This window comes from Dermacentor silvarum, chromosome 8, assembly GCF_013339745.2.
Source record: "Dermacentor silvarum isolate Dsil-2018 chromosome 8, BIME_Dsil_1.4, whole genome shotgun sequence".
NCBI classification, from domain to species: domain Eukaryota; kingdom Metazoa; phylum Arthropoda; class Arachnida; order Ixodida; family Ixodidae; genus Dermacentor; species Dermacentor silvarum.
Genome location: NC_051161.1, coordinates 82,354,184 through 82,379,992, shown reverse-complemented (window position 1 = coordinate 82,379,992; position 25,809 = coordinate 82,354,184). Strand labels below are relative to the sequence as shown.

Here is a 25,809-nt window from a genome sequence, read left to right as displayed (position 1 = left end):
ATGGCGACACGCTGACGCGTTTTGCTGGATGACCACACATGACGTCATAATCAGGATTCCTCCTGCTAAATCATCCCGTTTGTATTTACGAGCTCAGATTCGGGATGTCGTGACAACAGAAGAGGTTAAACGCGGGGAAGGTGCATAATTAGGGGCATGCCAAAGACTAATGAGGCGAATATCATGTGGTACGCCGTATAATGTCCAGTGTTGCACCAAGAATTGGTTCCTTCTGAAGGCACAGGTTATCGTCAGCGTTCGAAACGTGCACTTATGACACACGTAGCTCTACTTGACCAGCAAAGCGTACACAACAATCAAATCTATGGGAACAAGGTTTCTGCAGCAAACGCCTTTATTCCAAACCCATATAGCACACTGATATCACACACTTACAAATCCACATAGTTTCATTCTGTACAAGCGCATTCCTCAAGCGACGACAATGAACACTGTCGCAATCGACAATGGCCGTCGATCAGCTCATCCAACACCGAATGCCATTAAAGATACAACCGAGAATTATTTCTCTCTTTGTGCGCTTCGGTAACAGCGTAAACGGTATGGAAAGGTGCAACTCGCTTAAGCGCATTTCCTTTTTTTTTTTTACCTTTCGCAGGCGTTACGATAGCTCGTTGCCGTTCCTAAACTTAGAAGAGTCTACGTTTTGCCAGTTCAGAAACACGGTGCTTCAGCAGGATAGGTCTGTGGTGGCATTGTAGACAGAATATAATACTACTTCGTACTAACAATACCAGGATCTGGCGCTGGTGCGTGTACAACGATTCATCCTTCATGCTCAATAGTGCATGGATTAGCCTAAGCTTCGGATTTTTTACTTCGAACAGCCTTCAGCTTTCTCATTCTGACCTAATCTCTCATTGCAATTTCGACCATCGTACTGTTTTCAGAGCACTATAGAAGACAGAACTGTTCAAAATAAATACAATCTCCCATGATGGGTGTTACTGTCCAAATGTCATCTAGATCCACTGAGAGGTGTACTCAAAAGCTTAAAGACCTTTTCATGCATTAGAAATTACTGGTTTTAATGACTTAGTCGTGAACGTTAAAAAAATTTCACTACTTTACAGAAACGTCGTGCGGTTAGCACGCAACTCGGTTGAATCAAAAGGAATGATGAAATAAAGCCGCGAAGTGCTTTCTCATACAAGTCATTCCAAATCGTAGAAAAATCTATGCACTATAGCCTGCCCATCATTCACATGGTGATTGAATGATTACAGCGCTAGACTTCCCTTTAGCATCTTAACATCAAACTATGACAGACTGGATAACTGGAGTCGCAGGGCGTTTGTCGTCACAGCATTTCTACGTCTCTACTCTAGACCTAGAAACCACTTTTGAAGCTACCTACAGATACTTAAGTGCACATAGATTTATATAGTGTAGTGATGTCACATACTATCAGGCTCGGGAGTAAATATCACTGTCTCGAGATCAGCGTACCCTGTATCACAAACTATATGCGTTCACTACAGCGATACCTGTCGGTAAGGAGACAATATGGAGACATTGCTACTTAATGAACTAACAAAACTAACCATTCATGCATATCAAAGAAATGCGATGGTAGATGCCAAGAACATAGCCTATACAAGCAAATATAGATAGATTAGCTAGGAAAGAAAAAGTTAGACAAATAACATTAACAATACTGACATGCTATTATGCATTAGCCAAGCATTGTTGCCTCTATCGCTCAATGAAAACATGCTGAGAAAAAAAATGTAAGAAACGTGTACAGTGATCAACTACACACGAACATCATAAATTAGACTTAAATGGGTACGTTCACATTTGAGTGCATCAGCAGCAAGCAAGGAAACAACAAACATAATCAAACACACACGTATAGTCTTGTAATTAAAGAAAGTTGTCATTGTTACAGAAGATGAAAATAGTGCGCGAGCCTCGAGGGGAGCAATTAAAGAGACGAAAGTATTGTACAGCGCCTATATTCTTTCGAAATAGCTATTTGATTTGAATTAAATGAAGGTGTTCTTGATTCTGTTCGTAGGATTTGCTTCCTCGTTATCGGGGCTTCCAGAGCGCAGCCCTTATGTCACGGGGATACCGTGTATCCAGTGTGCCGAATATAGAAGATGACGACGGCTGAGAGTCCCTAGCACATATCATCATCAACACGGAGGGCGATCGAAGCAGCCATGGCGTTGGTCTCGGTTCTTCACGCAGTATATAATATAGTCCTAGATTATATCCCAATCACGAATGAAGAACAATTCCCTATCCCTATATAATAAATTCCGTGTTTACTTAATTTGCTGTCAAGTTCACGAAATATAACGTCGAAATGGGAACATCTTCTGTGCGTCGATGTTTCCTAGAAGTACTTCCAGCAGACGCTATCAAGATTTCAAGGACGCCTCGCCTTTGTGACAGCTACAGCTTTACAGTTGCAGACAGGCGTTAGTTCCTACGAACTCGTTCCTTCGTAAGAAATTACTTGCGTTAACTGAATGCGCACAGCAGAACCAGAAATCCGCAAAGTGCATATAGCTACTTTTATTTAATTCAAATAATAGTTAACCGAATGAAAATTATATGATATACGTTTCTTCTGCTTCCTGCGCATAAAATTGTACAATAAAGGCTAACTGAAATCAAATTTTGGACCGCATAAAAAGCCTAGCCTCAGATGAAGTAGACATACAAAGCCGCATCTGCGCAAAATTTTACGCTTCAAGTGTGATTAGGTTCCTCACGAAAAGCTCTTATAAGTAGACGCTTCTGATACTGAAACTGAAAAAAAAAACGCCCGCAAGCGCATCAGTGTCTAGGCCACAATTGAGAGGATCACTGCCACTCGGCCAATTATGCGGCAGGAACGGCGGCATCTCGCAACACTCGTCCCCGGCAACAAACTTTTGCAGTGCATGCGCATTGTGCCACCGATGATGCCAGTTGCCAATCACCATGTGACAGGCGTCATTATATAGTTATTGGAGTCATGGCCAACACTCTGGAATGTTGCTATATTTTCTTTCTTGAAGCGAGCAGCGAGAAATGAAGACTTGATACGAGTGTAAGAAAGACGAACGCAGGGCTTAATTGTATCAAGTCCTGTGTTCACGCTACCCGCTTCCAGAATGCAATACCAACTCCCTCAGCCAGTCTTCCTGTCTGAAGAATATATTTGTTCCCTATTAAATTTTGCGCCGCTGTCATGTTTCACGAATCTAGCAATGAACTAACTCGTCTAACAGCATTTGTTACTGCTTTGAACAATAACTTCGAAGTATTTAAATGTTATTTACTAGGGGACTTACTCCAGCCGCTATATCTCAGACACAAAAAAATACATAGTAACGTCTAAATCACTACGCTGTAACGACTGTTTAGGAGTTACCACGCTGGAATGTGAAAAATTTGCACTTTTAGGATTGTATTGTGATAATAGTGCAAGGCGATGACAATGCATGAGGCTGCATGAGAGAGGTCCGCGGCCCCTTTTACTCCGTGGCGGAAACCTGCTGGCTTTAAACAAAACACCGGGAAGATTGCGTAAATACTCTATATTCAAATACACAAATTTTTATAGGCAATGTCAGTATATCGGGAAACGTATCCTTGAGCACACGTCCCAGACCGTTGCAGGAAATTCAAGAGTGAGTCATTGTGCCACAGTTTGTGTTTATTGGTTTTCATTCTGTTGTATTAAGGCAGCGTATAAAAGCAGCATGCGCAATAAAACCGCCGTTGATGCGATCGCTACATTTTGTCTTTCGTCTCCGAATTCTGTCCTGCATTCTCTTTAATCGCGAAAATGCAGTTGTACGTAATCTTTGGAAGCCGAGTGCTAGTATTTCTACCACGGCTCTGCAGTCATTGCGCCAAGATCCCTGAAGTTGATTGTAGCCAAATTATACAGTCAGGACTAAACTATATATATCTCTGCGATTGCAAACATAAGAAATGTGAGAGATACAACCATTGCCTTAACCAACGACACCGAGCTCCTGCAACTTTTACTTCGCAATTTCATATGAACAGCATTCCGCCCATCTACAAAGGGCAGCGTGCTCAGCGCATCTGTAAAGCTTCCCTTCCGCCTGCACCGACAGTCAACATCAGCTCAATCCCCGTCCCTTACAGCGACTTCGTTACGGTCACAGTCTGCGCCACAAACTAGTGACATATATTCTGCACCTTAACAAGACACAGAGACGTCCTAAAAGGGACTAAATATCTACATGCGCTTTCTATAAGCCGTGACCATCAGTGCAAAGACGACACGATTTCCTTTTTTTTTCGGCTACAAGAGAACCGTAAAATAGTAAGCACCATGCGCATGAAAACCGTTCCACACTTCAGACAATGCTTCGAAAAGATGGCTGCCCGAAAACATGCTGGGACCTGTGGGAAAGCTACTGAAAGCTTATAGGAAATTTTAACGGTGCCTTGTTGGTACATTATACAGTCCTACTATTGCCCGCGGTGATTCTTTACGCGCATGGGTTCGCGTCTGTCGTGCAGCGACGCTATACAATCGCGTGCTGTGCCTCCACGCTATGCATGTAGGCGTCTTCAGTGCTGTGCCACGTGCTCGTAGGGCTGCCGCGTGGGCCTCTACCGTTCACGCAGGTCGCGTCGACTGCCTCCTCAACCTCGCCTCGCAGATGCGCGCGCTACGACGAACGCTGTGCACTCTGCGGCGATCTTCAGGAATGACTATCCTGGTTTCTTGACTCTCGTTTTGCATACCTGCGAGCAGGCAAAAGAAAAAGAGAGAAAGGAAATAAAGAAAGTTAGCGTCAAATGCAATGTGAGATTATCTTCAAGCTTAGAGGGATAGAAAGATACAGATAAAAAAAGGAAAAGCAGGGAGGTTAGGCAGGTTCCATCGGGTTTGCTACCCTCCACTGAGAGAGGGAGAAGCGAAAAGGAAGAGATTATACGCAGATGCAACGCACATGTTTGAATCTATGCGAGGCGAATCCTTTCGGGAAGCGGTTAATTAAATGCTACAAATTTGCCCCTTTTCATTCCTGCGTTGTTGGCGTAATGGAAACTGGCCCGTGCATGTACTCTCGCGTACCATGCTACGCAATGTGACAAATCTTATATATAGGTTTGTGTTTCTTCATTTCTTCTGATTTATTTTAAGCGCACCGGGCCGCTTATAGGCCAGTCCCCCGTTGCGGGCATGTGCTACAGTATGGAAACCATAATCATCGTCAACACGCCGACATGCTTCTTGGACAATTCTTCGTTGTGGTTTTGTGCCATATTATGGTAACCATATACACCAACGCGAGGCGATCATATCCGCGATGATCTAGTCAGTGTTCGCACGAGGGAAGTGTATATAACCTTTTTCCCTCAACCGATATATCGAAAGCCGTATCTGTCTCTATTTTGTCAAGATGTTCTTTGCCGCGTCCGTAGAATGTGTATAACGCCAGCAGTGAACACATTTTTCTTTGGGCTGCATACGTCCACCTGGTCAGTAAAAATATGGCTTCGTGAAAAAATTCGTATATATATGTACCATGGAATGCGAACGGTAGACTTTGCAACCAACCCGAGACAATAGAACAATGCTTCATTCTTTGTCGTGACGAATTTTATTTATATGACATTTTACAAAGATCTATCGAAATTGAACTTCCTCTCACATCTTACGATATCCGCTTCCTTCCGTTCAAAAAGACAATCAGCAATACACCAAATCATCTGTTTGTGCTATTAAGGCTTTATTATGGAGAAGCCGCATGATCGACAGACATACCGAGCCATCTCGCTCGACCAGGTAAGTTTTTTTTTAGAGAAGAGGTTGCTCAAGTGGGTAGCGTGGTTGGAACCTATGATCCCGTTCCTGGGTGGATCTCGCATCTGGACGCTTGTCCTTCTTTGCCCGATTTTTTAAACTTTCATGAATGAATGGTTTTCGGGTGTGTCTCGAAATGTAATGTAAAATAATAATTCCATCACAGTGCTGATATTTCCATGCAATAAAGAAATAAAAAGGAATGAAAAAGAAGGGCGGTTGTGGCCTAATGGTTACAGCATCGGGTTGCTGCGCTAGGGGGCTGAAGTTAGAATCTCCCCGCTGGACGCACTTTTTTTTAGTGATTGAGAATGTAAACGGCGAGATCCCGACTAGCGACCGACCGACCGACCGACCGACCAACCGACCATAAGAGTTACCGACCATAAGTAACTCTTATGCGTATTTAGGGATGATTTTTCGCTAGCGGACAACGCCGCCGATGCCGACGCTGACACCGGAATTTCTGCGATAGGGGGTCGTTAACGCGATCGCGTTACAAAACGCAGTAAGGCTATGGCGGCTTTCTGCGCATCAGATGGTCGAGTCTATGGTAGCGTTATATTAAAGCGAGTTCTATGCGAACCTTCCCGAACTTTCCTGTCCGTGACTGCTGCTGCTGTCCTGCTGAGTAGCTCATACTCTAAAGAAAATTGAATTGCGTTCCCGATGGTGGAATCAAACCTTCGCCGTCGAGCGCAGCAGCCCGGTTCTCTGACCATTCAGCCACAGTCACGCGCACACTACTCTCGTCCCAAAGCTAGGCAGCCCTTTGAGCTGGTTATGAGGCACGCTGTAGTGCAGGGCTCCGGATTACTCTTGACCTCCTGGAATACTTTATTTAACGTGCACCAAAAGTACGCCACACAAGTCTTCTTCTTTTTATTTATTTATTTATTTTTTGCATGCCATCCCCTTCGGAATGCGGCCGCCGTGGCTGGAAATAGAACCCGCGAGTCAAACACCGTAGCCACTGATCAACCGCAGCCGGCATCTTTCAACGCCCTGAGCGGAACGAAAATAAGGTACGCTATGCAACTCACCTCCTGAAAGCGAGTGAAAAGGCAGGTAGTAAACTTGATCGCCTGAAGAGCGGGGCAAGACATGAAAAGAAAAGGAACATGATCGTTATTATGATTGTTATCGCAAACATCAATGGCGACCGCACGGAGAAGAAAGGAAAGATGACAACTGCTGCAAAGAGGCGGGCAATGCCTGCGTGTTTGATAGTGAAAAAAATTATTCGCACTGTGAGAATCGACATTAGGCGAAGCATTTTGCGGGTATATAGCTGGCTATTCGGCGTCGTTTGCTGTTCTGTGAAGCTTTACCAGATGAATCAACATGTTTGCGCAAGTTGTGACGCAAGTGATGTGTGTGATGTTAAGCACTGAGTGGTCAATCAAGAGCGACGACAATAGTAGGACGGCGACAGCGATAGCGTGATGGCTGACTTATTGTATACTCCGGAGAAGAAACGTTGCAATATGTTTTGACCCGGGCCGATCCCGAAGGTGCATGGTAAAATGTCGCGTCGTCTCAAAGCGCTAGCTAGCAGAGGGAAGGGCGGAGAAAACTGGCACGCTGGACTGTCAGGACTGGTTGTATTAGTCAAACAGAACTAAGTTGTTTACATTTGTTTCCATAATCAACTTGTCGCAATGCCACGTGACGCAGGCGAAGAACAGCTGTAAGATTGACACTTATTCTCGTAGTTCATTCCTACACATGTGGCCTAACAGAAACTGGTGTGCACGCCCGTTCTCTCGCACTGTTTAAGCAAATTGTTGCTAGGCGACGTGACACACGCGCATTTTTTGCGTTAGTTGGCGCTGGCATGAGAGGAATTTCGTACCGGGGAGCCCATGAGAGAAGTACGCATGCGTCTATGACCTTACAGGTAGATCGTCGAGTTGCCGTGCTGGGGGACCCTAGTTCAATCCCACCATCCTATACGGAACTTTAACTGGAATCATTTTTGCCTCATACCAGACACCTTGCGATAGGTTTCTGTCGCCTCATTTTCGTTCTATTCTAATAAAAAAATTACGTGTCTGATGGTGGGATCGAACCAAGGTCCTTCAGCTCAAGAGCCTGATGGTCTGCACATTGATGTCCTTTCCTTGTACCAGCTGGCACTTTTCGACAATATGACCTTGTATCACCTTCGGGATCGGTCCAGGCCGCTACAGGTTGTTGTGGAACTTCTTCACCTGAGTTCTATGAATCATTTGTCACGTCATCGCCGTCAAGCTATCGTCGTTGTCTTATACTGCGGTCGTCACATACACGCTCGCATCATACACACAACTGTTCATGTTACACAAACAGGTTGTACAAAACTATAATACATCAGTGTTCGCAATGTTTGGACCACAAGCGGTAGTATACAGGGTGTCCCAGCTATCATGCAGCACTATTTAAAAAAAGAGTAACGGCGTTACGCGGAGCAAACCTAGTGCGTATTGTTTCCAGTACAGTGGAGTAGCCGCCAGTAATTTTTTCGTTACTGAGATTTAATTAGGTAATTGTAATTAATTATCTAACTCAAGAAGTACTGTTCTAATTATCAAAGTGGCAATGAAAAAGTTGTAGAGCAACATGAAGAACTCCCGATACAGCTTTCTGTTGCTCAATACGGGTTACATAGAAGTGTTTTTCCGAGCGTGAAAGAAGACCGCAAATACACGCAAAGTGCCTCGAGCGGCCAGTCGCGCGTCAATTCTGCGTGTATTCGCTGGCTTCTTTCACTCAGAAAAACACATTTATGTAGCACTTGTGTAGCACTAGTGTTGGCGCTGTAAACACAAATAATGTCGACACTGCAAATGTTATAGATTACAAGCGGAATAATTACGAACTAAATGAACATGACTAACAAGGCCCCGAAGTACCGCTATAGTTGCGACAAAACATAGATTGGAACGACGCCATCGTTCTCAAGCAATGGGCGTAGGATCTTCACAGAAAATAAGGGAGCAAGACGCTCAGTGTTCCAACAAGAATAATGACGTACCAGCATGGGAGGCGAGGCACACTTGTCGACTGCAAGCTCGAACCGGGTACCCTTGAAATCACCGACTGCCGAGAACAGCAGCGCGGTGTCGACAAAGCGATCCGGTCGAATCTGCACAGAAGGTGCGACACGGGAGCTCTGTCACGTTATGCCGATTCGAAACGGTCACCGACAGTTCACATGGAGCACATTCACTTGTAAAGCGTGAGACAAAACGTACATAAAAGCCACCCGGCCCATCATGCGACAATTAGCCGCAACAAAAAGTCGCCAAACAAATTTCCAGCAAGTTGCAGCAGTTATCAAAAGTGCTGACAGCCTTATTTTCCGAAGCGTCGTTGCAGAGGGATAGGACACTTTTGATGCGCGTGCGTTTGCCGCTAACACACACAGCTAAGCTAGACACACCTACGCTTCTAACCGAGAGAGCATAAAAGTCAGGAAAGCTAAGCGCGAACGTGTATTGCTTCCACTGTGAGCCTCGGCCAATCCTCCCTCGTGGGTATGGGCCATATATTGAAGGAAATGGTAGCGAGTACCTGTTTGCCTTCCCCGAGCTGGGATAAGGAGAAAAATTTGCAGAATAAAGGAAGTGTAAATGCCTGCTCTGCGCACGCGCGCTATACGGGAAGCGCCTAGCCTGATATCATAATCAGCCTGTGTTTATGTCCACTGCGGGACGAAGGCCTCTCCCTCCGATCTCCTCAGCTAGCACAAGACAGGGTAATTACCCCTGTCTTGCGCTAGCTGATTCCAACTCGCGCCTGCAAATTTTCTAACTTCATCACCCCACCTAGTTTTCTGCCATCCTCAACTGCGCTTTTCCTTCTTCTCTTGGTATCCATTCTGTAACTCTAGTGGTCTACCGGTTATCCATCCTAGCCTGCCCTGCTCCATTTCTTTCTCTAAATGTCAATTAGAATATCGCCTATCCCCGTTTGCTTTCTGATCCACACCGCTCTCTTCCCGTCTCTTAACGTCAAGCCTAACATTTTTCGTTCCATCGCTCTTTGTGGGGTCCTTAACTTGTTCTCGAGCTTCTTTATTAACCTCCAAGTTTCTGCCCCGTATTTTAGCACCGGTAGAATGCAATGACTGTACTCTTTTATTTTCAACGACAGCGGTAAGCTCCCAGTCAGGATTTGGCAATGCTTGCCCTATGCACTCCAAGCCTGGTATACAAGCTTCTATACCTGGTATACATGTACAGCTATGGTATACAAATATGGTATACGTATACAGCTAGGTAACTGGAACTTTTCTGCAACTTTATGCACAGCTGTGGACTTAATGTTGTTCGATGCTGATACGTTGCGTTAGGCCAGACAAGTCTGCAAGTGTTCAGGTGATGTGTCAGCAGTAATTGAGGGCACAGTATTTAGTCGGTGTCCCCTTTAACTGCACATAATTATCCGCCGACCGGTGTAGCGTTATGTGAAGAACTGATAAAACTCTCAATTGCTTCAAAACATGGCACATAATAACAGCGCTAACAGTTAATGGGGAGAAAACACTAGTTCAAAGGCTTAAGGAACACTTAGATTCGCCTATAGCGGGCCTTATTTTCTTTAAATCCTAAATAACCTTTTTGCCACCCAGGTCACTCTTGAGAGAAGTTTTCTCACTAGAAAAAAACCTTGCCTTGCACAGCTGATTATAAATGTTATTGCGCACCACTTGAACCGAGGACTAGAAACGACAGACACAAGCGCAAGATAAATAAAACCACTCGACTTCCTACCCTTAAAAGAAGTTTTGCGCTTGCGTCTGTCGTTTCTAGTCCTCGTTTGAAGTGGTGCGCAAATAACATTTATCATGAATTGTTACCAACTAGCCCAAAGCACTACCCTTCTAAGCCTTGCACAGGCAAATTTTTCGCTTACAGGCCGCAACGTTCTAGCGATGTTCACGCCCTCCGTATCTATAATTAACCAATGTAAGCAACCACCAGTAGGGTTTGTAAAACTATGGTCCGGTTATACCTAAGTGTCTTCGACACAGTTCGAATGAGTCAGGCACTAATGAACCGTTTAGAGACGCGCCATTGACGAGCATCACACGCCAAATGTGAGGGAGGCCAAAGGAAGGAAGAAGCGAGAGCGGTTGCCTGAAAGTGATCCACAAGTGCGTGTCAGGAGATAAGAACATCCGAGCAAAAAAATAATGAGATGATTTATAGTGTTTAACACCCAAAAGCAGCACATGGGCATGAATACTCCGTATTTGACAGCCTCGGAGTAATTTTGAACATCTAAGGCAGGTGTAGATTCGAAAAACAAGGCTGAATGTTACAACAGGAACATTGTGCCAAAGAGCAAATAAAAAAGAGAGAAATTAATAAGGAAAGAAAGTTGGTGCTAGTGAGACAGAAGTAATGCGAGCGAAACTTCCTGCCTGAGCTATTATAATGATCTATCGGAGCGAAACGAATTATCTTCGATACATATCACATCGCAAAGAAGGAACAGGATTGAAATTCGTGGGGCTTTCTGCCGCAAAGAAATAGAGAAAAAAAAAGAAAGACAGGGTGGCAAACCAGGTTGCACCCGGTTTGCTACCCTACACTGGAGCAGAGGGGAGCGGGCAAAAATGAAAAATGAAAGGAAAGAGAGAAGCAAAGGAAGAACAAGTGATGCGCGCGCACAAAAACCGCGTTGACTGCGGAATTGAATGGACCATGAACTCGACCGTCATTCGCGCAGCGAGTCACAAGAGCACTGCTGCACTTTTTCAAGACGCCTGAGCTCTGCTTTCTACCGTACTAATCAGAATGCGTTAGAAGTTTACGTGATTATGATCATTTCGTGCATGCAACATCAGCTTCCCCGTTGACAGTAGTATGTGATGGACACGCGCAAAGCACTCGGAATGTAACCGCTGCTGTTTTCTATGAGTTTTATATGAAGTTACCCTGCGAGTTATATATCTTTTCTGTTTCTTGCTCCTTAGCGACCCCATGACAACCAAATATTGAGAACCACTTGGTTAAAACACCGTTATTTCATTTGACTAGTCCAGAAGAGGGAGATAAAAGCAATGGAAAAGCAGGGAGGTTAACCAGAGGATATCTCCGGTTGGCTACCCTGTACTGGGGAAAGGAAAAAGGGGTATGAAAGATGACAAAAAGAGAAATTAATAATGAAGAGTATAAAGCTGTCTCTGTGTTTACCACATGGTCATACACAGTGTCACTGAAACGTTAATTTGTCTGAATATAGGTAATGGAGAGATGTTCGATGAAACTTACTGCATTCGCGAGCCTCAGGATGCATTGCAAACCCTGCATGTTGTTTGAAGAAGGCAAGATACAATCAGAAATAAGATTAAGTGGTCGTTGAAGCGACTGCACTTTATAATATGTGACATGCACGTTTCATATTAAAACTATAAGTGACAAAACTTACGGTCATGAATTTATAGAAACTTCCAATGGTTACGTTGTCTACGCACTCTTGGAACTTTGGAGAAACCTGCAAAGTAAAAGTAAAGGACACACTGTCTAGCCTGTGCTCCAGGCAACTATTGTACGTCACTTTGTATTAGCCAGTCATCCAGAAAAGGAGAACATCCGTGCACGAATTGATCGAGCGAGATATCAAGCGGTCATGAGTACCTTATTTTGTAAGTGTTTGCATAAAATGTTTGCCTGTCTCTCTCCTATCAAAACACGTACTCTATCTGTCGAATTTGCCACACTTACTGTTAGTTTAAGCACTTAGCTGGCCATGAAGTATAGGCAAACCGATTGTATCAATAGTAGTTAGCTTTATGTTCCTTGTAGAGATAATGCAATCTACTCCCAAGGTATACGCAAGACCAAAGGAGCCAATGAGACCTTTGACTTAGCCTCGGATCTTAAAAGATTGCTAAGGCGAGCATTACAGTGGCAAAATTACTCTCTTTTGCATGCATCAGGTTTGCTTATACCAACAAGGGAAACAATACAAAAAGTAATGGAATCAAAAGGCCTTTTTATACAAAACAAAGGCAGACATATTGTATATAGAATCATGTATTTTATACAAATTTTGGAGCTATGGAATTCTAAAATGTATTAAGTATGTTCCCTGAAGCGCACGAGCATCCTTAACAGATGCGTTTAACTTCATGGTGTTGTTACGAGCCACCTCCTGGGACTAACGAAGAAGACGACGATCACCGGGACGTTGCGCGTTTTCAGCCATCTTGGCCATCTCTGTAAATAGCCGATTTACAAATTGTGCTACGCTTTTCATCTATTTGACGCCTCGTCACAATATAATTTCACTTCGTTTGTTTGAAGCGCTCGGGGAGTTCCCCTGAGCCGTACTTATTTTTCTCACGCATTTTGCACGCTAAGGTGTGCTAAAGTACATTAGCGACCGATACAGTCCTGTATTCATGATAATGGTATAATACATGCTCGGGTCCTCCGTGTTAGGTTTCCGCTGTGAATACACAACGTAATGCTCGGGTCTAGTGTTTGCACCAGAAAAAACCTGATGCCTGCGTGATGATTAGTCACCTCCAAAGAATCCAGCTCGCATACACCACGTAGCTCCATGTCTGTGAAAGTGTTATTGGAGTTAAAGTGTTATTGGAGTTAACTTAATGGTGTATCTCATCATCATCATTATCAGCCTATATTTATGTCCATTGCAGGACGAAGGCTTCTCCCTGCGATCTCCAATTACCCCTGTCTTGCGTTAGCTGATTCCAACTTGTGTCTGCAAATTTCCTAACTTCATCACCCTACCTAGTTTTCTGCCGTCTACCTAGCGTATCTACGTAAAAGCGTACCTACCTTCCGGTAACCTCCCCGGCTTTCCAATCTCTTTTTCTCTCTCTCTCTCTGTCTCTCTTTCTTATGATTGTTGGATGTAGATTACCACTGGGCTATGAGAGACGTCATACTGGAGATCTCCGGACTAATTTAGGCTATATAGGGTCTTTTAATATGTACCAAATGCTTTATATACTAGTGCACTTTTTTATTGCATTGCGCCCCCATAGGAAGGCCTGTATAGAATCGAATCCAGGGCTGTAAGCTCAGCACATGCTTTATCTTCAAACAACGTATAATATTTCTTGCTTGGCTGACTACACCCAAGATTGCTCGACAATTCTTTTTCTTTAAACTGGATTTTTGCTCCAAATAGCTACACAAACTGACGGCGGCAGCACCAACATTCGGCATCAAAAATTCAAGAAACAAATAAGGATTGGAAACAATACGTGCTACGGCTCTCCGCATTAGCACTTGTCACAGGGAATATCTCCTTGCTCTGTCTGGCCTGGCCACTGCATATAACCTTTTCAAGTACGTGCTTAAGCATAAAATAGACTCGTTATCAACGCGGGATAACAAATACAATGATTATAGTTTGAGATCGAAAGACCTGTATAAGGTGCTGTGCATGAAGATTGTAGCGAGATGCATGATGACACTGACCTTTCTGAGTCAGTTAAGAGGAACAACCGAACGATACAGGGCTCGGTCGGAGAAAATGTCGGCAAAAGGTTGCAAGGCTATAAAGCGTTCATAAGTCATCGCCAGCAAAAACTATAAATTTAATATTTTAAATGATTTCATGCAAGAAGCCAACCTTAGACTTTTACCTGTCAGAAAGGGCGTTATGTCGATGGTCATAGCCCAGGAATATGGCTATTGAATATGACATGGCTATATAGCATGACTATCGAGACTAGAAACACAGCCTACAGTGGCAGAGTCATATAGGTCTCTCACCGTTGCCGGGATCTCCTGTCTGATGCAGTCCAGGATAGTGACTCCCTTAGCCCCCTCCACCGTTGACTGTCCAATCAGCATCATTCCTAGAAAAGGGAGGAAATGTAAAGCAAAAACACGTCCTTGCTACAACGACTCCCTCGAACCAGTTTTTCCATTAGACAGCACTGTAACTTTAGCAGCCTATCAAAATCCCCAATTTCTTATAGTCTGCAAGTTTATTTACTTTCCCAATAACATCAGCTAGAGTAAGTGGCTGTTCCTTAACTTACAAGAAACGTAGCGCACTTCGAATCAATAACAGCCGTACGAAAACGAAAGTTGTCATTCGCGTAGTGGCTATATGCACGCAACAAATAAGATCCAGATGGGTTCCCAGGAAAAGAAAATTGTGTATCATAGTTGAAGAAAGTTTTGTCTTGGTCAGGGACTCGAAACTATAGGACTGTCGCCTGGACAATCTAGTAGTTCTCAGGTGCAGTTTTGAAGCATTCTGCTACGGGCAGTCTTCTCTTTTGTGGCATCTCCTCGATGGTGCGGACTCCCACGGAATTTACTCGGTTAACAATGCTGTCAGCATACAGCACTGTAACATGCAGCACTGTAACATGCAGCAATGTCACGTGCAGCAATGTCACGTGCAGCAATGTCACGTGCAGCAATGTCACATGCAGAATTTTCACATGCTGTTTGTAACATCCACAGTTTACAACGCAGTGGCTGTGAAAGCAAACTTCGAATGCATATACTGTATACTTTCATTTTACCTCTTCTTCGACGGTACGTGCGAAATTAAGAAGCTCGTATTATCGAGCGTTCAAAATAAAGGATACATTCGAAACCTGTATTGAAATAGGCGCAAATGTTGGTTCACTAAAAAGTCCTCTTTATGATGGCCTCTACCTCTTGCCAGGAATTGCGAACTCCGCTTGGTACAATTTCACAGAGATCGTCAAACAGTGGTGGGACACATAATTCATTGAACGTCGTGCGCACAGGTAATTGCATCTTATTTGTTTTAAGTATACACGCACTTTCTTCCTCGAAGCAAAAAATTGCCTTACCAGTAAGACACAAAGCTCCTATGGCCCAGGCGTACTTTCTTGACATAACCGCGCCGACACCCTCCATTGCGCCGACTCCTGGCTTGCGAGGTGAAGCCGGCTCGCCTGTCTCCCGGCGGCTAGTTGGGATCTTCGATGGCCGAAACGTCCACGTTACCTCCAAGTCGTCTATCGCCCCGGGACGTATGTTGGACGTAAACCATTACAACCGACGCCAACCTGTTACAGAGGTCCACGGCACGGTTATGCTGTCGTCGATCGGCGTTTACGGAAGTCGGTCGGGAAATCCCGCACGTAACGTGGCAAACGAAACAAACTAGCAGTAAAAAGTTGTGCTTTCAGCGAAAAGCGTCAAGCTTTCGTCGAATAGTGAGTCGGTCGAGTCGGATATCGTCGTTCGTCGAATCGTCTAAGAAGACAACCCTTCCGCGAAGGTCGCCGACGAACCTACCGTCGGTACTTTGTCGATGACGAAACGCAGTGCCGAAATGTGGGGCTCGTTCTTAGGGTAAGGCTGTCAATTAAGAAAATTCCAAGATGTGACGCACGAAGAATAATCGCAGTTCGCCAGTCTAACGGATGGGGATCTTGTCAAAAACCGATCTCGAGCGCAACACAGTGTTCCTGGTCGTTCACGCCAAAGTTCGACGTGCGCGTCGGGTGCAAAAGAGTCGCGACGGCGTCGTCGTGTGAGCGACCTCGCGGTCCCGAGACACTCGGCCGATTTGACGCGGACGATTTTCGTCCCAGGAACGGACGGCACAGCGCCGGCGGGTACCGGGGGAGAACCAACCGGCGAGAAGGAAATAAATAGAAAACATATAAATAAATACGGGTGGAAAGAGAATCAGAACAGCTAGATTTTTTTTTTTTACTTCTTCCACCTTTTCGGTGTCCATTAGTTTGTTCGCTAGTCGTCTCCCTCTTTGTTTTACGACTATCCAACCGCGCTTTTGTGCTTTTGCAATCTTAAACGCGCTGCTAGTAGAGCGTGACCAGGTCTCTCGCCACCTCACCAATATTTGCTGTGTTATATTTTATTGTTTTTATTTTTTTCGTTTGCCTATTACGCGCGCTGGAACCCTCATCACGGCTGGTTGCCGGCAGTCTCATTTCACCCTCTCCCTCTCTGTCCATCTCTGTCCCACGTGGTCGAGCTCTTTTTTGTGTTTTACCCGGACGTAATAGGCAAGGGACTGGGACCAAATGGGTGAGCATGCGTGCTTTCTCGCTCACATCTTTTGTGTTTCGTTAGCGTTGTGTGTACGCGTGTGTTAGGGAGAAGGCGGACACTCTTTCGTTTGGTGGGCGCGCCTGGCAAATGAGTAGATCCGAACAAAAGTGACAAAATGAAGGGCAACCGCTCTCTTTTGTGTCCTCTGCTTCCTTTTGTTTCGTACCGCTCTGTGCTTGCGGGTGGCGGGGGCCTTCCAACAATCCGTCCATTCTCTACACCTCCGCCCGCGTGCTCAGTTTGTTGTTCCGCAGCCGTCGAAAATGGGGCGTGAGAAGTAGCGAGGGTATTTTCCGGAGAAAGGAGCGGTCGGCGGTGACGGCGTGGTGCCGCTTATATATATATATATATATATATATATATATATATATATATATATATATATATATATATATATATATATATACGAGACCGCCGTCGGGACAGCAACTAGGCGTGGAGCGCTTACGTAAAGGGGCAACGTTACAAGTTCTAGGGCAGAGCGCTGCGTACTTGTTTGCTCTGCATAGACAACCACAGCGCCGCGCGGGGGCGCTGCGGCATCAGTGGCAGTTAGATAAAAAAAAAGACATTTATAGTATACCTGGTTAAATCAATCAGGCTAGGTGACTATTTGTCTCCGCCCCGTTTCAATGGGGATGCCATTCAATCATCATCATGTCATCCGTTTTCTCTGCACCGTCGAAGCACGATTTTCTGTCCGCGTCGTACTGCGTGCGTAAACATTACGGTGATGGTTTGCCACATGTGCTTCGTGTCAAATGACATCTACACCGTCTGATCGCGATGAATCTCAAACAATTATTTTCACCGTTGAAACATCGCGAAAGTACAGCTATCCCTGCATCGTTACGTCAACGGCGAGGAGTAAGCCATGAAAAAAAAAAAAAGAAGTGATTGTGCTACGAAATGTGCGTTTCTGTCAAACATTCATTTCTTAACGCGATAGCGTTAAGAAATGAATGAGTGTCGCAGAAAATCTGGTGATGTCGGCGTCCGTGGCGGAAAAAATCATCCGCAACCACCCTGACCGCGCAGGTCTTCCGCGTGGCGCAAGGTGTTAGTGCAGAAGAAATCATTCCGAACCACCCTGACGCGCAGGCCCTTCGTCGTGGTTCAAGGTGTTTGTGGACAAAAATTGAATTTCTCACAGTGAAATCTGCCAGAAAAATGGCCAAGTACAACTTAAGCACAACCTACAAACATGGTGGCGTCGGTCTGTTATTTGAATGTACGAGAAAACATAATTCTGTTACAAGGAAACTCAAACACAAACCTCTTTTGCCAGCATTTCTACGATAACAACACCGGCTCACTCTGGGAGCTTACTTGCGAAAATCTTATCCTGATGGCGCTGGCATCCTCGGCAGGTCAAATTGGTACTTGGCCTGTAAATGAGTTTTGGACACGCGCGCGCGTCGGGGCAATAGCAAACAATTAATAAAATAATGAATAAAGGTCCTAGAGGCCTTCACATTTAAATATAACATGACATATATTGCCCCTGGAAAAACGTCTTCCCAGCAATGCATTTCTGTTTAAAAGTGAAGCCGACTTTAAGGGGATCGGTATAAGCTTGGTCGTTGTAAGCTGGCTTTTCCACGTTCTGTGTTGCAGTGAATGACGCCTACTTGCCGGATGCGAACGATGCGATGCGAACGGGTCCCGATAACGCTATCGCGTTCTACTGTTAAAGGCGAAGCGTAAGCGTCCTCCAATATTTCTTTTTTCTGCCTTCAGCACATTTTAAACGTATTTAAGGGAAAATATATTCTGATACAGTAATATCCACCTAAATATTCATTAGCATCAGGTTAGTTCTTTTTTTTTCAAGTAATTAAATTATTGCAATTGTGGCTTAAATGAAGGCCAGCGGGGACACCTGCAGTAATTTCATACTTGAATTTCATAATAAAAGTTCGAGTCAGCAGGAAGTTATGTTCACTCTCGGGAGTCTGCGCGACTGACGATATTTATTGATCTCGTGTGAATTATTGACCTCGTGTGAATTTGTACCCCGCACTTTCAGTGCCGGGAGGCTGCGATTTAATTACTCTCACTCTGTATACTGCGTTTGTTTTACGATATGTACGCAAAATGAACAGATCATTCACGCTATTTTTCTAAGTTATCGTGCGTGTGATAAATATGCATAAAGCTTTAGTGTTCTTCCAGTGCACAGCAGTGGGAAAAGAGTTAGGTTATGTCAGATTGTGGGTTTTAACGTCCAGAAGCTGATAAGTGGACTATGACGAACACCGTAATGGAGGCTTCCGTATTTATTTTACATCTAACGCTTTTGAATGCACACCCCAAGCCCTAGGTACACTAGCATTTCTTTTTTGCAATAAGTCTCTCGGAATGCGGCCACCGCGGTCGGTAAACGAACCCATGGCCTCGTACTAAGCAGCGCAATTATACATAGCCACCGAGCGGATTGAGTAAGTAGAGAAAATTTGAAACGAAAGAAATGATTTCGGATACGAGTCTACGAATACAACTCACTTTCCGGTAACCTTTTTCTGTTAACCTTACGCCGTGGCCAGCACAACTAAACATTCTCGTTTTTGTACATTTCCACTTCTGTCACCATACTCTATACACGCCCACTTTTTAATTTCATGGCTGTGTGTTTCCATCGAGCATCAGTGGCAGTTGTTGGCGCGACGAAGACAAGCCCCATTGTTGGAAAGGCTGGCTCGAGAGGAATTCCTTCTTCAACAAAAGTTGATCTTTTCACGTGAATTGAGTAAAGAAGTGCCCACGTGCAACGCGAGCAGGGTGCAGCTAGCAAAGCGATAAGCGGAGCAGACGGGTGTCACCACTCGGGATACTTCGCCAAGCTTGCTCCGATATAGGGGAATGACAAGCGCTGGCGTCGGCGGAGAGACTCGAAGGGGTCTTGTGTATTGTACACCAGAGGAGATTTCGTGCAGGGTTCGTTCGTCGGAGGTACAAAAGAACACTTGCCCGTATTCACAAAAATATATTACGCTAGAATTGTTCGTAAGAGAACGTTCTAGTCAATCTTGACACTGGACATAGCATTAGCGAAAGCGACTGACCAACGGCAAAGAGCACTTTGCGGACGAAAAGCTTTGTGAATAAGTGCCCTGATGTAAGTGGGCAGAATAGTGACGGCAAAAAAAAAAAAAAAGTGGGCACTGTGCAGCGCAGTTTTGATCATACTGCGCAATTATCGCGGAAACTCGTGGATAATTCGTCGACTTATTTTAATCTGGATGGGTTCTCCATTTTCCGAGGTTTCCACGAGTGTTTTTGAGTCCCGTGTTGCTCTTTCTTCCTATCACTATCGTGGTTCGCACACCACGCAAGTTGTGGTCACCTTTCCCTTGTTTCTCGTCTACTGCGCACATAGATGCTCATATCACGGACTTTCGGTTCAAAACGCCATCACGCGTAATTGAGGATAAGTATACCGCTTAGCCTTCGGCGGACAGCTTACTTGCTTCAATGAGGAAATACCATCGGTATTCCATTCGCTACTCGAAAACGGTTTTTATCGAACATTTGTACTCGATTTCATTCACACATTTCGCGCCTGTTCGACCACCCCTGCTATTATTGTGACTCGTTTCCAGCAATGAGCGATTCCGTATGCGTGTACACGGTCAACGGTGCATTCACGTGACGGCAATCGGCAGAGTGGGGAAGCGAAGCCCCCTATCTGGTATTCAACTGCACAGTTAGTGCTGGGTCCTATATATATCAAGGCGTAGGCCCCGGCATCACGGCGATGATGCCCGATAAGGTCGACCCGGTGGCTCGGCATCAACGTCCTGCACTCCGGTCGCGCGGGTTCACAGCGAGGGGTCAAGCGTGCATGCGACGGCGTGACGAGCGTCACAAGAAGCGTTGTTGTCCCATGCTCGGGCGTTCTTCCCTTTCGAGGTCGCGCTGCGCGGAATTGTACACAGTGAACAAAACAATGCCCCTGCGATCGCTAGTGGCGTGGACTCTGAGGCGAGCGCTGGGGTCAACGTTACAGGGACGCCAAGATGAATGATAAGTTGAGCTGTATTAGTAAATTACGCTCCTAAAACAGCAAAACAGATAGGGAGACAGAGAGAAGGGAGGAAGGAAAGGCGGAGAGGTGAACTAGACTTCGTCCAGTTTGCTACCCTACACGTGGGGAGGAGGATGGGAAACAGCCGCTCTTATACCACGTAAGAGGTGATATGATAAGGCAGAAAAGACGCAGAAATGAAAGGCAGGTGGCTACACTGCCCTCAGTTGCGCCGCATCATCTCGTTCTAATGCCACATATTTTTTAAGCGTTCACACGGGTGTGTTAAATTGTTTATCGGTAGAAAAAAACGAAAAAAAAAGTTTATGTAGATTCAATGCACTGTGCGAATCGATGTTATGCGACGCATTTGGGAGGTAGCTGGTTGTGCGTGGTCGTTGGGGATTTCGCAAGGCGTTACCAGACGCAAGAACTTGTTTGTGTAAGGTGAGCAATCGGGAAAGGGGTGTTACGTGAGCGTGTGTGCAAGACAGCAACAAGGTGACGACGACGGTGACGATGATAAAAGATGTCGCAGTTTCCCCTGAAAGGCGAAGCATCAATTGCGATAGCAAATTTGTAGAGAGCTATACGGAGTAATGATAGTAGGTTTATCAGCTGTATAAGCTTGGACATGCAGCAGCACCGGCAACACGCAGAACTGTTGTCGACGCTCTCGGCGTTTTGCCCGCGTTCGCACAAAATGCGTGCGGCGTTGGTGACTGTTGCCGGAGCCTCTGATATAAATAGGCACTTGGTGCCGCAGCTAAACGTCGCCTCCCTTCCCCCCCCCCCCCCCCCCCCCCCACGGCCGTTCGTGCGTCAGAAGAAGGCGCGTTTGCTCTACATATGTGATGATGGTAAAGGAGGAAGGAGACGCCTACTTCTGTAGCCCTTAAGGGAGCACGGCACAGAACGTGCGTTTGTTCTCCGCCGTGCGTTCACTCCCCGTGAAAGCGCGCGTCCCTCGCGCCCTTTCACTCGCACATACAGCGTTCGGCGGCGCGCGGCGACGATTTCATCTCCATTGACGTCATACGGAACCTCACGGCGACGGCGACGGCGGCGCCGACGGCAGAAATCTGCTTTTGAGTGTCCATATAATTGCTATCGCAATAATAGGAACTTTAGAACAGGGTTGGTATTCGTATTCTCGAGGCGATCGCTTTCGGCGATAGTTTCAGTTTCGCGAGATTTATCAGCCCACGAGAGCCAATGAGAGCTGCGTTCTCATGCTTTCCCGACCCTTTTGCGAATGCGTCCAGTGCGGATTCGCGCGAAATATCGCGAAAGTGAAGAGAGAGAGAGAGAGGTGGAGAGGTCGGCCTGAGTAAAGTGTAATGGCACCGGAAGCTGTAGAAGAAGAGAACGAAGAATCTCCAGAGAACCTTGTGGCACGAGCGAGGAACGTGTGAGCGGCGCCATTTTGAGAGGATAAGCGAGAAGAAGGCAGCAGCGGTGGAAGAATTAGCCTGTCGGACGATAGGTCCGGGCTGTACAAATGATGTACAAACCCAAATTATAGAAATTTGTGTTGAAATTATCAAAGAAAGCCTAGTTGCAAAAGTAAACGCTGCAGGCTGCTTCTCCTGTATTTGCCTGGTGTTCCTGAGTTCACGATTCTGCGCCTGAAGTTGATGTATCTCTGAGGGGCGATCAGTGCGGCATCGACCACATCCTCCATACTCGTGGCCTACCCTCCTGGTCTACGCTCATACCCAGTCCTTCCATGTCTTCTGGCTGCCTGTCATCCATGGACGGCCCTAGTCCCAGCGGATACTCGCCACCTCCATCATTCCAGCCTCTGATGTGCTCCGACACTCTAACTCTAACCAAGGTGACATGCGAACATTGATGTTTGATTTACGTAGTTTGGGGAATAAATTATGACTATATTTGGCGTGTTTCTAGTTCCCTTTTTGGTTAGTGTGCCATGTCCGGTAAGACTTATAAAGCGTGTTTGTGTGTGTGCGACCGAGAGAGTACGCTTCATTATTTTGCCCGAACTTGGTTCTTACCTAAAAGTTCCAGAACTTGCAGTTGTGAATATACCTACACCATGATAGGTTGATTCTGACGGGCTCGGATTTTTACGAGGTAAGTTCCGCTTGAACGAGGCTCATGGTGTGTGTATGCTTCAGGTACGCAGGGGCTCGGAGGCAAGCATCGACACAACCTACATCGCGGTGTCGTAAATCCCAGAAGCCATGGAGTTTACTAGTACTCTTCCGCACTCTCCGCCTGGCGGCGTAGCATGTTTCCTTCCTCATTTCACAAAACTTTTCAGGTTTAACTGCAATCACAAAGTCGCTTTCATATTTTTTATGCAACCTTAAAGGAACAATAGAGAGTTTTAGAATAGGGGCCCCAAACGTTTTGGGGCCCCAAAGAAATAGCGTCGACACCACTGCGCATGCGCGAGACGCTAACTGCGTTTGGGTTTTGCGTTGGGCACGCTATTTCGCCGATTTAGCGGGAGCTCCAAAGGCAGCCCCAAAAGATTTGCGTCAACAAACATGGCGGCACCCATCGAAGCGGCGGCTCTCCGAGTACCAAAATCGGCTTGATTCGTGGTAACGCGTGAAGTTCGTAAGCTAGTAGAAGTGACTGCGGTTATCGCTTTCTCTCAACTAACGTGTGTAATGAAGATTGATTCATTAGACGCCGCTGATTCTGAATTTTATTGTCGATTTCATGGCTCCTAAGCCTAACGTGGATTAGCTTGGCTGGTGAAGGCACGTCAAGTTGGTTACTCAAAATTAGGCGCAATAAATCGCTTGCTGCTAATAGAATAACATCTTAATTGCAATTAAACACAAAACCACGAAAGTCAAAATTACTCTTCCTGTCATAAAATGGTATAGTTTATTTTAATATTTATAATAGCTTTTCTTTGACACCGTAGTGGCGCTGCAAGCGCGAGACGCTATTCGCAAACGCAAAGCCCTATTCTAAAACTCATCACTCTTGCATGCCCCAACGCTAACACCCGCAAAGCTCTTTGGGGCCCCAAACTTTTGGGGCCCTATTCTAAAACTCTCTACTAAAGCAAAAAAATAAATCAACTTAGTGTATTCTTCTAAATCTCTGCTGTCGTTAATTACACTGAAATATGTCACTTATTACAAGAGAAAATGAAGCTCAAAGAATTTTTTTTAATTTCGCGCGGAAAGACCGACGTCAGCACTTCAGTGTGACGTCACGACTTCTAAAGTAATTTTTCGTATTTGGGCCACGTTGGCTCAATAAAAGTTCGCGAAACTTGCCATGTTCAATCTTAGGCTCATTTAGAACACAATTTAGTCCATCTTTACCACTAAAGAAATAATTTAGACCTAGGAGACACTGTCAAAATTCATGACGTCATGGTGAGCTTGTGCGGGAACTTCAAGATGGCCTCTCCACTCGCCTCTGTGTTTTTCGTTTCTTTCTGGCTTACCAAGCGGCTTCTCGGGGTAAGAGTGGTGTTTTGGGTATTGTGGAAGGGTACTCTACTGATACAAAAGAAATCATTTTTCCCTTTAGTGTCCCTTTTAATGTTCGTTTAAATAAAATTGAAACGACTTTTTTTTTTCTTTGGGCGTAATGCAATGTGTAGGTGCAGTATGAAAGTCATGATTTATTGGCTGCAGCCTAACTATAATGTGCAGTGAGGAGCGAAAATCAATCTCAAACATTGCTCAGGTAAATTTGGAGGTATAAAATGATTTCGGATAAAATTAGCTATTTTTATAAGGATACAGCCACGCGATCTTGTGCCATGGAATGACTGGATGGGAGAAGACGACGAGGGCGAGTTGTTCACTGTTTAACCTGCCTTTATGTACCTTAAGGTACACTTTTAAAAAATTAATATTTTCGTGGAACCTTTAATGTCACCCGCTAGAAGCATTTTGTAGAGCGCAGTAAGATTATAAAGTTATTTTTCTTGTTGTTGAGACAGTAGAAGACGACCACTATGAATATTGCTTGCTCGGAATTAGTTCTCTGGGTAGGTATAAAGCTTAATTTCAACAACGAAAGAAGGATTTCTATACTTCATGTGCTTTCCTCATTACAGTTCCCTAAAAGTATATTTTTTAGCTCAGACAGTAAGCCAATAAAGCTACTTTTCTTAAACGCAAATGCAATGTGGTTGTAGGGTTGTGGAGAACGACGAGGACGCCTTTTAAGTTCGTCGCGTTTTTTTTTTCTACCTTTCCCTACTAAGTTTTATCTCCCGTCCTTCGTTTAACCGTCGGTTCTTTAGCTAATCCCCGTAACGATTAAGCGTCATGGTATAAGGAGCAAAGCATGTTTCATTGCACCACCTTGAAACTCATTGTTCAGGGGATCATCATCCTCTTGTTCTCCGCCTCATAGGACTAATCGGCTTCAAGTCGAGCTCCGGCAGCAGTAATATTCCCATCTTCCTGCCGGTAAGCTTATCGTCAACTCTTTTTTCTGCATGCAGACTTAGCTGGTCGTCCGTACTTCACCCAAGATTCAGACATTAGACATGCTCTCATGAATGTAATTGAACTCTGTGACATCAGCTTAATTAGACAATTTCAATTGTCTCGTGTGGGGATGGTGACCTGCATGACAGCGCTGGTGAAAACCAATCTAGTCACCTGTAGCGAATCTCTGGTTCGAGTCCGACGCTGTGTGGTGATAATAGATACTGAGCCTATCGAAGTTTATATGAAGCTTTTATATCTACCTGAACACCTGGAAGACATTTAGATACGTGCAGCTCTTCAGACATTCGGGAAGGTCAAATCAATATTTACAGAAACCTGGCGGATTGCAGGCAGGGAGCATGCACTCGTGGCCGTGACGTCTCACTCGCTGATGGGGTCTGCGTCAGAGACATCCGGCCACTTTTGACAGATTCGTTGACACCGCAGGAAGCCAGATGCCACACTGAGAAGATAGTCATCGCTTTG

The 25,809-nt window shown here is 45.2% G+C and overlaps 1 protein-coding gene across 1 annotated transcript; it reads right to left on the bottom strand.

The window, feature by feature from the left end:
* Positions 1-1,663: 1,663 nt before the first annotated feature.
* On the bottom strand, positions 1,664-16,325 carry LOC119461496 (uncharacterized). The gene is made up of 7 exons (XM_037722833.2): positions 15,621-16,325; positions 14,557-14,642; positions 12,233-12,298; positions 12,076-12,108; positions 8,829-8,939; positions 6,856-6,897; positions 1,664-4,746 (listed from the first exon to the last, which is right to left on the bottom strand). The coding sequence occupies exons 1-7, from the start codon at positions 15,685-15,687 to the stop codon at positions 4,714-4,716; spliced, it is 438 nt and encodes a 145-aa protein (XP_037578761.1). The 5' UTR covers positions 15,688-16,325; the 3' UTR covers positions 1,664-4,713.
* Positions 16,326-25,809: the final 9,484 nt, after the last annotated feature.

Coding starts and splice junctions, on each gene's coding strand:
- LOC119461496 (XM_037722833.2), bottom strand. CDS start 15,687: ATGGAGGGTGTCGGCGCGGTTATGTCAAGAAAGTACGCCTGGGCCATA. Junction 14,643..15,620: donor AGGAGCTTTGTGTCTTACTG/GTAAGGCAATTT, acceptor TCCCTTTTCTAG/GAATGATGCTGATTGGACAG. Junction 12,299..14,556: donor GACAGGAGATCCCGGCAACG/GTGAGAGACCTA, acceptor TTTACTTTGCAG/GTTTCTCCAAAGTTCCAAGA.